The 12,608-nt window shown below is 40.6% G+C and overlaps 2 protein-coding genes across 2 annotated transcripts; one reads left to right on the top strand and one right to left on the bottom strand.

The window, feature by feature from the left end:
• Nucleotides 1-936: 936 nt before the first annotated feature.
• LOC102717714 (mitogen-activated protein kinase 17) lies at nt 937-7,719 on the bottom strand. The gene is made up of 11 exons (XM_015837243.2): nt 7,384-7,719; nt 5,945-6,350; nt 5,734-5,861; nt 5,582-5,641; nt 3,387-3,536; nt 2,814-2,969; nt 2,571-2,708; nt 2,411-2,484; nt 2,090-2,191; nt 1,571-1,760; nt 937-1,471 (listed from the first exon to the last, which is right to left on the bottom strand). Exons 1-11 carry the CDS (start codon nt 7,399-7,401, stop codon nt 1,394-1,396), a joined length of 1,500 nt encoding a protein of 499 aa, XP_015692729.1. The 5' UTR covers nt 7,402-7,719; the 3' UTR covers nt 937-1,393.
• A 3,333-nt stretch (nt 7,720-11,052) lies between these two features.
• Nucleotides 11,053-11,852, top strand: LOC102717437 (oleosin-like). The gene has a single exon (XM_006655557.3). It carries the CDS (start codon nt 11,112-11,114, stop codon nt 11,619-11,621), a length of 510 nt encoding a protein of 169 aa, XP_006655620.2. The 5' UTR covers nt 11,053-11,111; the 3' UTR covers nt 11,622-11,852.
• Nucleotides 11,853-12,608: the final 756 nt, after the last annotated feature.

The raw sequence follows: 12,608 nt of genomic DNA, 5'->3' as shown, positions 1-12,608 counted from the left end.
GCACACTAAAAAGGGGTTTCAAGATGCCCAGTGTCTCGACATTGCCTTCAAAATGGGAGGAAAACTTCTGGACATGACACCAACAGGAATAACTAACGGTATTATTCCCACGGTAGCTAATAGCAAGCACGCGAGCTAAGAACGAATAACCATTAGAGCATGATTAAGCACATATTGCGCGTACACTGTAAAAGGTCTCCTTTTCTGTTGAGAATAGATGTCATCCAAGTTGCGTGGCCTGATCCACCGCCTCATATATTTTCTATTGGACTCTCACGATGAAACCAACATGCATTTAGTGGGAGAACTTAACTCTGGAGACGAAGCTAGTCGAAAATATTATCGTCATCTCTATTGTATAACACGACAAACTACGGTTCAAAATAGTGTATTAGCGAAGATTTTTAAAATTCCGTCAGATTGTATGACCTGACAAACAGGTCTAGTTCTGCCCCCTGCCTAACATGATGTCGTGGTGCGGTAGCACGGCGCCGGCAAAGGCAGACGGTGCCCGCTGCGCCACCCGCTTTGCCGTGGTTGGCTAGAGGACGAAAACATGTTCACTTAGGGCCTAGGACCCACTTAAATTTCAGTCTTTAATGTATTATATTATTCATGTGTAGCTAGACATATATAGAAGATATAAGCCCATTAACCAGCCCAACAAATTCTCTCGGGTCTCTCTCCGGTATATTTTACTAGTAGCATTATACTACCAGTAGAACTAATCTCTTCCGTTGATTTAAAAGGGTATTTTAGTACTTTATTAATTAATTGATTAGTATTGTTAATTAATTGATTAGTAGTATTTTGTAATTTTGTTTTTTGCAATAAAGATCATAATAAAAACGACAATATTATCCCTTCAAATTTCTAACGCACCTAATATCAGTATAATTTAATCATAGACATCTGATAAAAATAGATAAACGGTATGGATTAAATTATAGAATGCACCGAAGTCGGCTCACTCAATTTTTGGTCTATGTCTCCATCTCACACACGTCTCAACTCCAAATCTCCAATTATCTAAAGTGTGTGACTTGAAAAATATGACAGATATCATGTAAATAGGAGCGTTAGGGATGGATTAGCTCTTGGCGGCAAAATTTTACATCATCATAGAAACAGTGTGCGACTCGGTGCTCAAATTAAAAAAAAAAAAGAAGAAGAAGAAGGAACTACTAACCAATTAGTTAGACAGTTGTTTGCTGCCAAAACACAAAACTGAAGGGAAAAAAAATTTACAACACAAACAGAGGTTGGCATTATTAGTTGTAGACTCTTTAGCTTGGTTAAGACCATCCAGATCTGGGATTTTCGTCTTTTGGGAAAGCACATGTATACACAGTAGTTGTACTAACTCCAATAGATTATGTGACTTTAAAGGGAATTAGGTTTTCAGTTGAGCAATCTTTCCTGAGACCTCATCAACTGTTTCATCCAGGGTCTCCGTAAGGGACTCCTCCAGCTGAGTAAATATTAGACATTGCATGCTCAAATTAGATCAAACACAGGAACCATCATGACGTGTGATTCAGGAACGAGAGGGTGTTGACACTACACTTACATCTTTGTCTTGCCTTGGTTTTTCACCAATACACTTGGAAGCGCTTATGCTTTCGCTCTTCAACAAACTCCGAGCACTTGAGAGCGGTTTGCTAATGCCATCTGTCACTGATGCATGATTTGTCTTCTCACCAACATTCAGCTTTGCATGGTACTCATCATCCCCATGCTTATTGCCAATTGCTCTTTCCCTGAGAGAGTATGCAAAAAACTGTTTAGTTCCAAGTGTGAAGAAGAGTAATTTTAAATTTATATGGCAATACTGTGCTAAGGTTTCCTTTTTTATTACTCTTAGGATGCACAGAAAATTTTTGGACCATATAGTATTTCATCTAGTCATATACTCATATTCTACATGTCTGACAAATCAACGCCCCTGCCTTGTCGAAATAGATATTTCCTTAAGCAAAGGTTGGCGAAAGATGAACAATCCAGTTGCTATCTATCTACGCAAATAAAAACACATATTTCAGGGATCAGAACATATTACCTTGATATAAAAAAAAAAAGAATATATTACCTTGGTAAGGAAGCATTCTGCCTAAGTTGTGGACTGGATTTTTCACCCTTCGAAACGCCTTCTTCCAAATGAGCAAATTGACGCTTGAAGCGGTCTACTCCACTATAAAGTGCCAACATATATAAACAGACATTAGAACTATAAGTGTAAATATATTTAATATATACTCAACCAAGCAAAATTAGCATAAATCAGTGATTTTAATACATCATATTGGTTTGTTTTTGTGGGACGCAACAATACAATGCATTGAATCAATAACCATACTCGTAAAACATACCAACAAGTGAATCAACTTTGTAAAAGAAATAGTGGACTTACCTAGGATACATAAAGCTCATTTGATCTCCTCCACGTAAATATTCTTGCAACATTTGAGGATGATACTCTAAAATCTAAAAAGATGTAACAAGTATTAGTACAATAATGAGTCAAATGGTAGCTTAATCATAATCGTCACAGCATAATTGATCAATGGTACCTCTCGGTAAATTAATTCCCGGACATCATCTTTGGCCAATTTCCTCTTCTCAAACTCAAACTCAAGTTTTGAGATAGGCTGCGTTATTGGTTCACGCTCAGAATTTGCTAGCCCATTGAAGTAAGGGTCTGTCAAGGCCTTGAATAACAATTACATATCTCATTATCGAGTATAGCAGCAGACCCAACATTTCAAAGCTGGAATGTCTACAATGAACATAAGTTGGTCATGAACACTCTTTACCTCATCAGCACTTGGACGATCTTTGGGATCAAATGCAAGAAGACGTTCAAGCAAATGGAGAGCCATAGGATCCACACTAGGAAATTTTTTAGTAAAAGGAATTGCCGGCTTTTTCCTCATGTTGCTCAGGTATCGTCGAGCTTTCTCGTTCCTTATCTGCAACCCATTCAATAAATGGATGTAAAATCCATCAGTTAACCATCATTTCCTATCATTTTCATCTCCTTTCTTCAACAAATACATAGAAGTAAATGGCAAAGGCCTATATATTTTTGTTGGTTGAGCATAACACTGAACTAGCCAACAACTAAATGCTCCAAGGATTTAGTCAATATGAAGGCTCTCAGGAAAATATACTACTCATATAGACCATTAATAACTATGCATTGTATTATTCAACGTTGGTGATTTTATAGGAAATTTGTACAACAAATATGAAACAGAGATTGATGCGTAGCTTAACTACTAAATAAAATTGCAATGGCTTATGCATAAAGGTTTGATCACACATGCTGGTGAATGAATATATTCCATAATTGAGTGAACATTCAGGCATGTGAGGAGTTAATATACCTTAGCTAGAGATTCGGCTGAAGGAGTGCCAAGTAGATCAGTCATGAGATCCAATTGATGAACAACATTTTTCCCTGGAAAGAGTGGCTTTCCTGTAAGCAGTTCTGCAAATATACATCCTACGCTCCAAATATCAATTGCAGGAGTGTACTGCAAAGCAATTTCCAAATATCAATTGAGATATCACTTAATGTCTGAGAGAAAATTCTCAAAACACTATTGCTCCACTGATCTAAACATATCATATCTATTAACTTAATAAAATTAATGGACAAAGGAGTCTCCATATTTATTCTCAAAGCCTACAAATCTCACATTAATCAAAGAAAAAAAAATGCACTCGTTGCGGGACCTAACCCAACACTATAACCCAACACTACACGACACAAGCTAACAACGGTCATGCTCATGCACCACTTGTGTCTGCATTCCCGAGGGCACACCTCTCTTTCAAGTTCCAAGAGGATTCGCGACATGTAAAGCCCTGGTAAGGTTTTCTCTTTGCATCGAATTAAACCACATGCTTCACCGCTTGTGAGGGTCTCGACAATTCCTTTGAGTTTCGTTCTTGCCAACGTACTCCCCATGTGGGATACTTAAATGTGTTAGCTACAACACTGCATGGGTCGAGTTCCACAGCACCTAGTAGCTATCATTTACGGCTAGGACTATTAGGGTATCTAATCTCATTTGCTCCCCTAACTTTCGTCTATCAGTATCAATATTGGCCTGGCAAAGCGCTTTTGCCGTTGGTGTTCTTTCCGATCTCAAATTTCTAAGCCATTGATCAAAGTGTGGGTCCATATTGTAACAGACTAGATTAAACCAAAGAGTCCGACTAGAAACACAAAGAGTCCCAATAGAAACATAATTTAAAATAACTAAAACTTCAAATAAAAAACAAAGAAACTATGTCCTACGACAACACAATTTATTATAAAGCATGGAAAAACAAATACTACGTATCTGATTAGTGCTATATTCTAAAGCATGTTTTCTTTTAAGACTTTGCATCCTATTAGTGCAAGCAAAGTGAAGCATTAATTGAGGAAACAATCTGGTATGGCTCTGCAGCGAGCTAACATCCAAGGAAAAAAGAAGTGAGCTTCAACCGATCAGTATGATGTTCGTCGAGGAAGATATTAGTAGGGCAGTAGGAAGTAGTCAGAATCATCGTTGGCGACAAAGTTCAATGTATGTGTGTGGCAGTGATACACTCCAAATTAATGTTGCCTTATTGGCTCGTCACAAAGGACTTCACTCAAAAGAAAAAACAGAGAGAAAATAATCAACACAAACAACAACTGCAGGCAGATTAATATTGATCAAGCTAATAATACCTGCTACCTAGGTAGGTGCATCACGGCAGTATACCATGCACAAATTTATCTCTACTTAGGCCACGTTCGGGTGAAGCTTGGTTATCCGGAGCGAAAAATGTAGTAACAGATTAGTACATAATTAATTAATTATTAATTGTAAAAAATTGTAAAATAGATTAATATGGTTTTTTAAAAGCAACTTTCCTATACAAAATTTTCGAAAAAAATACACTATTTAGCAGTTCAGGAAGCCTACGCGCGAAAAAACAGATGTCTTACTGGATGATTAAAAAAGCAAACAAGTTTCTAACCCTATCATATTATTCTCAAATTAAATGAATTTAATAATCATATATTATTAATCCAGTTATGTTTAAATATAAACTTTAGATTTCAAATGACATTGAGACGTCGATCTAAATATTATATTAAATAATATTGTGAAGCATCTAAATTGAAAGTATTATATTATATTAAATATTGGATTCATCAATGAAATTGCATTTTCCTTAAGTTTCCATAATCATTTATTCGTTCATACCAAATGTATACACGCACGCATGCCAGTGAATGCACCCCACGAGTATGCACACCCCTCTATATAGGTCAAAGAGATATAGGTGATGCCTATTGTACATTAAAAACTAATTAGCCTACGTTAGACAATTTCTTTATTAGAAAAATGCCTACAAAATATATGTGTAGAATTTTTTAATGTTTATTTGATTATTTTAATAACATCATTTGATACCAACGAACTTTAAGTAAGCCACGCAAATACGTAGGCCACCATGCTAGTTAATATAACAATTTTGGGGGAGAAAAGTTAACATAGCCAATGCCATTTGTTAGATAGAAATTCCGGTCCCTCACCTTTGAAAAAAAGGAGCCACACAACTCTGGGGCACGATACCATCTAGTTGCCACATAATCCTAGAACAAGGAACGAAAAATTCATAAGATACCAGGATCTGGTTGTTCACTATTAAGAAATTTCTGCTCGACAACATTAATAAATGCCTAACCGTCCAGAATATGGCTGACGGGGTATCATTAAATGACACTCGGGCAAGGCCAAAATCACAAATCTTCAGCTTGCAATCAGCATTCGCTAGAATATTCTTGGGCTTAAGATCCCGATGGAAAACATTTGCTGCATAGAGAAACCAAAAAATAAGCATGTCAGCCAGATATGCAAAAGAAAATATCAATTTCCTACTGTGTGAAATCTACTACCTGCATGAATGTACTTCATTCCACGGAGCAGCTGATACAAGAAAAACTGGTGATGCTCTGGTGTGAGATCATCATTTGCTTTTATTACCTGATGGAGATCTGACTCCATTAGCTCAAAGATTACATATATATCCCTGAATTCCCTCCTAGAAGGGGGAAGCATTATGTGCTTGATCTCAACTATGTCAGGGTGACGCATCAACCGGAGCAACTTGATCTCCCTAAGGATGCGAGTGGCATCAGAGACATGATCGAAAACATCATTGATCTTCTTGATTGCCACTCGTTCGCCGGTCTGGGTATCGACAGCGGCAGCCACAACACCATAGCTCCCCTTGCCAATGACTTCACTGACCTGATACCGATTTGCTTCACTATATTCTGTGAAGAATTCAGATTCCGATGTCTGAAAATGAACAAGTTCAGTTTAGTAACATTACTAAACAATAGGTTGTTTCAACAAGCTGATGTCCTGGAGACACACCAAAACTTGGCACCTATATATTAAGAGTTTTTTTTTACATTCTTAAAAATTAACTCAATGTATCGTATTTTTCAGTATAAAAATTTAGTATCTCAAGGTATAATGCACCTTTAGGTTTCAGAATTTTACACTAAAATTTTTTGTACCTCAAGGTACTTTTTAAGTATGGTAAAAAAAGCCCATATATTAATATACAGGGTACAAACATTGTCTGTGCCACTAATAAGCTAGAAAAGGAAATGCAACATTACACTGATAAATGGGTAGTGGCCAAATAGAACTGGAACTTCAAGGTATTAGGACGACTGAAAAATGTACTAAAGACATTTAGATTCATATTCCGTCAGTAATATAAATTAGAGAGGGACTGAGCATCAACAAAAATTTCAATTTGATTCTTCCAACAATAGTGGCAAACCAGTATATAGCTTTTTTTTTAAGAACGAAAGGGAACCTGTATCAAGTGAAAAAAAAAAAGAAGACGCGCAACAGATGTTTTTGGTTTATCCCCAAATGAGAAAGTAACAAGGAAAGCAGTACGCCCCCCTCTTCCAAGATGCACCAGTGACACAGAATTATGTCTTTGTTTCCGTAAAGTTCTACCTTTACCTGGAACAAAAGGGTTCCTAAACTAGCATACTTAGTTATCTTGGATCCTATAAGTCAAACGACATTGATTAATCATACATAGCACCCATAAACAACTCTATCAGCATGACACCAACAATGATCCTGCACGTTGGCTTAAGTTAATTAAGCAGGAGGACAAACGTCACATGGAGAATCATTCAAACGAGGGATGGAACGGTGCCAGATCCGCAAGAACTGACAACGAACCAATCGCATGAATCAGAGACGGCAACTCCATGTAGAACATCAGCGCCTCATCGGAGGCGGCTCAGTAGCAGCAATTCACAAGAATCGAAGAAAAGCAGTCGGCGAGAAGATCACCCACCTTCTTGCTTGGATCCATGCGTCGCGGCTCCGTGCGCACCCGCAGGCGCGTGCCCGCACCGCAACCGCAATGTTGCTCCTCGTCGTCGTCGGACGGACTCCGCGTTCTCTTGCTGCCTGCCGGACGGCCGTGGATCGAGACCCTTGGTGGGGTGGTGGTGGGTCAGTGGGAAGGAGGAGGATAGAGCGAACGCGGCCGGCCGTAAACCGCCCTCGCGGGGTGGTGGCGGAGCATCGGCGGCGCGCACCGCGCGGAGGGTTGCCTGCACAGCCTGGGGACGCCCGCTCGCCGCGGGGGACGCGTCTGTCGCGCCGCTTAGGCACGGGGGGCAGAGCGAGGCGCGCGGAGAGAAGCAAACAGCGTGGCGCAACACGTCGTTTGGAGGCAAAGAAGACACCGGCGGTTGGGGGGATACTCGTGATTATGATTTATACATGATACATCCCATCTCTTCTCTAGTAACAGCTGCATGCATCTTTAAACATATTTTTCTCCTAAACCATACCACCTCCGTACTGAAATAAAATAAGTTTATTTTTTAGTTTTTAAATAACATGTTTTGACTCTTTATCTTATTTAAAAAAATTGCAATTAATATTTTTATTGTTACTGGATGATTTTATCATGAATAGTACTTTATGTGCGACTTTTTTTTAAAAAGTTTTATAAATTATTCAAATAAGACAAATGATCAAACAATGAAGGTGGAAATTGAAAAATAGAGTTATTATGGGATAGAGGTAGTATGTACTACCTACGATCCAGTTATATCATTGTATTTGTTATAACTACATTTTTATAACGAAATCTTATATGCTTATATTTCTTTGAAAATATTGTATTTTATTTTTCTGCAATAAATATTTTTTAAATGTTTTAATAATTATTTTAAGATGTTTTGTTAGGTTATTTGAATTGTTGCATTGGATTTTTGGCATTATTTCATTTTTATCTTTGATTTCTTACAAATATGACGCTTTAATGGTCAAGAAAAGATGTTTCATACGTGAAAGCTAAATGTTTTGATACATGATTTAATAATGTTGCAATATTTTAATATATTGAAACATGTTTTACTAGCAGTGAAACATTAAATATCAACATTTCTCTTGAAAATTACTATTCCTGCTCTCAAGCAAAAATGTTTCAAATTATGATATAATTGTATTTCATTATTTGAGTAGTTGAAATAATTTTATCTAGGCAATGAAACATCTATATTTATTTAATGAAACGCCGCCTAACCTTTTATAAAGAAACGGGCGTCCAATTTGTATTTGGATCCAATACTCGTCGGATCGATGGGTGGTGGTGCGGGAGTGGGAGGAGCACGAACGAAATCGGAAGGGACGTGGGAGTGAACCGGAACCGGGGAGCACGTCAAGAGATTTGCAGCCGGGGCGGCCTGGGAATTCGGGTCCCCACGAAGAGGCAGGCAGAACTGCAGAAGAGTTTGCTCTCAGTGAATTTTGATCGGTGTCTCGGTATGGCCGTCGGTGCTGCCTTCCATGTCCATCAGCCATGCTTGCTGGGGACCTCGTCGAATTAACTGAAGCACTTTGCAACAGATCGGGGATGCATTAGCTCTTTCTTTTATGTTCTTCAGCAATGAATAGGAAAGGCAACCATCAATAGTATTCCGTATTGATAATGACTACTCAATATATGTTCTTTTACTAAAATCAAACGAATATAACTTTAGTATAAATTTAATATAACTGAACTAGCATGTCCCTTGTAAATACACAAAACATTCACAACTTGGTAAAAAGGGCTTGTGCACGTGATAAAAGGGTCGCGGGATCGTGTTCTCCTCGAAAACAGGATGAATATCGACCATGCTTAACTATCGGCTAGCAGCGAAAGGGCATATAGCTTAGCAGTTACAACGGCCTTAGTAGCACCTAAGATTTTGGGTTCGACTCTATTCAGGGATAGGGGTAGGTGTCGTCCCCACTAAGGTGCTCATAGAGGTAGGTTTGTGTGCATGCGTTCTTAGGGAGTTTTTCTAACGGCTTTGTGCAGGCGTCGTCCCAGGTTTTGGAGGTACTCGTAGGGGTAGGACTTGCGTGCGTGCGTTTTTAGGAGAGAGTGTACGTGCGTTGTGAGTGTTTGCGTTGTACTGTGTCCTCTTGAAAAAAACTATCGGCTAGCATAAATACTGGGACACATTAGATGGCAACAAGAAAAATCTAAGAGGAAAAAATGCATGAGAGATTTGTAATAAAATCGACAAAGATATACAATAAATCCTGGTTCCGCACTGCGCCACTGCATATACCCGGACCCGTCGAGTACCCTAGTGGCTCATAGGAAATATTGCTGTCATTCTCTTGTTTTGTATATATGGCATGCTAACTAACCTATGCCCTGTAGCATGGGAAACCTTTGTTTCTTTTTCTTCTAGGAGTAAGTGTTTTCTAAACCTCCTACCTAGTGTCATAGCATGATGTGAAAAGAAAAATCTTGAAACGGGAATAATAGTTTTACGACATATCATTATTAGTCATGGGAAGTCAGTTGACAGTTGGTTAATTTATACCTGACGCTTTCCAATCTAATAATTTCCCCACATTACCATCTTGTTTAATGCACCTCTTGCATCCATTATTGTTGTGCAAACTACTCCTATAATAACATAAAGTTGGTGGTTTGACAAAGTAGTGACGCCGTTTTCGTTTTATTAGATTAGATGCCAAATCCTAGCGAACATGGCACCCGTCTCTCTTCACGACTGCGCGACAGCAACCACCATTCAAGTTTCGGCGGTCACCACCATTTGGGCCGCATTTTTGGCCCACCGTCGAATCGCTCGCTCTACTTGCCGTCGGCTTCCTGCCCGGAACTAGCTCGATCTCACTCGTTGTCGCCGGTGACGGTGACCTGTGCAGCTGTGATGGCAACTTGCTCTGCTCGATCTCATCCTTGTGAAGCGAGCTGTCGATCCGTTGCTTGCCACACGTGCCCACTGATGCACATAACGGGGTAACTGTGAAAAAATAAATGAAAAATAATTTTTATATAAATTTTTATATCCTGCTTCGTCCCAGAAAAAGAGGATTTCTGGGTTTTCTAGCTCGAGCGTTTGACCATTCGTCTTTATTCGAAAATTTTATTAAAAGTTGAAAAAAATTAGTCGCATATAAATTACTATTCATGTTTTATCATGCAGTAACAATAAAAATATTAATCATAAAAAATTTAAATAAGACGAGCTATCAAAAAACACATAAATTTGTTTATTTTGCGACGGAGGTTGTACGTGTTTTTAGTGATTTAAAAATTAAAACTGAAAAATATTTTTTATGAAAAAACTCTAGAATCAAATCTCAATTTAAAATTAAAAATAAATAAATTTTAAGATATATACATGAATAAAACGAAAAGACGAGGATCGATAAACAAAAGTAGACAGCTTCTGCATGCGCTTGTCTAGGCAGTGCAGTAGAAAAAAGAATCTGACACGAAGAGCATGGTGAAAAGCACGCTATTACCAGTGCCACTGTCGTAGCGACTAGCGTCCGTTCGTTAATTTTGTTCGGTTCGGTCGTCGCCCCACACATGTCGCGCATGCATGGTTGTCGCCGCGACACGTGCCGGCGCGCGCACCTCCCTCTCCGCCCCTTAACTCCTCGCGCTCGCGCCACTACCACTTCCCCATCACGAGAGCTAGCTGCGCGCATGCCATCCCCCTAGGTCGGTCCTCCTCCTCGTCGACGACCGCGAGCATGGCAGATCGGCAGCAGCAGCACGGCGAGGCCCGGGCGGCGGCCGGGCCGCGCCAGGGGCACGCGCCGCCGGCAGACTCGTCGACGACGCTGCTGCGGCGGGTGCAGACGCACGCGCCCAACTCCACCCAGGTCGTCGGCTTCCTCACGCTCGCCATCTCCGGCGCCGTCCTCCTTCTCCTGACGGGCCTCACGCTCACCGGCGCGGTCGTCGCGCTCATCTTCCTGGGGCCAATCGCGCTGCTCACCAGCCCCATCTGGGTGCCCGTCGCCATCGCGCTCTTCGTGCTCGCCGCGGCCGTGCTCTCCACATGCGCCTTCGCCGTCGCCGCCGTCGCCGGCGGCACGTGGATGTACCGCTACTTCACGGGGAGGCACCCCGTCGGCGCCGACCGGGTGGACTACGCGCGCAGCCGGATCGCCGACACGGCCAGCCACGTCAAGGACTACGCGCGCGAGTACGGCGGATACCTGCATAGCCGGGCCAAGGACGCCGCGCCCGGCGCGTAGTAGCCGCCCGCACCACTCCACCGCATGTGGCTGTGGCATGCAGCTCTAATTAGGCCGTTCTCTTGTGTGTTTACTTCGTCTTCACTCTTCGGTGTGTTTGTGTCGTGTGTCACTTTTCCCCCACTATTTTCTGTAGGGTACTTTTATTTGGTATTTTTCTCTAGATCGTCACTTCACTTGTATTTAGTTCGGATCATAAGACATCGCAAGCACCAGGCTGCATTGATCTTCCTCGTTTGGCCTGATTCGATTTCACGATGAAGAGTTTGGGAGACCTGTCGCGGTTCTACTTCCTGCTCCAGGTTACACTCGTTAATTTTGCGTGAGGTGTGCGTGCGACATCGAAATTTATTCGTGAGTGTTAACTTATACTTATATACATGTGTTATCTAAATTTATGTACATGTGTTATCTAGGTCCCTGAACTCTTAAAATGTATTTTTGGTCCTCGAGCTTGTTTGGAGGTGTGAGAGGTGTCATATAGGTCCAAATAAGCTTCGATCCTTTTCATCCGCTGATGTGACATGTCATGGTGACGTTTACGATAAGGAAGAGAAAAGAATAAGGAGGTAACATATGGGACTGACTCACTAACATGTAGGCGTCACCGTGGCATGTTATGTCAGCGGATAGAATAAGTCAGAGCCCGTTTAGAGCTATATGATACTCCCGAACAAGTTTAGGATCTAAAAATACAATTTTGATAGTTCGAGATCTTAGTTGACACATACCCACAGGTAAGTTTAGGGATGGTGCACTTCACTCTTTATTCGTTATCACACAACTCAAGATACGATGGGCTTCAGCCATGGTGGCCATTAACGTACCGGACTTTTTTGTGCTCCTGGAATCGAAAATAGTTGGGCCAACAAAACTAATTCTTCAGTGGGTAGGCTGGTGAGCCTATCTAGGCCTATGAGTAGAGATGGTTCCAGCCAGGCCCATGAGTCTGTAACAAACGGGCTTTAAATGGAATAAGTCCACTTA

The sequence above is a fragment of the Oryza brachyantha genome, chromosome 5, assembly GCF_000231095.2.
Source record: "Oryza brachyantha chromosome 5, ObraRS2, whole genome shotgun sequence".
Classification (NCBI taxonomy): domain Eukaryota; kingdom Viridiplantae; phylum Streptophyta; class Magnoliopsida; order Poales; family Poaceae; genus Oryza; species Oryza brachyantha.
This window is presented reverse-complemented; position numbering and strand designations above follow the sequence as displayed.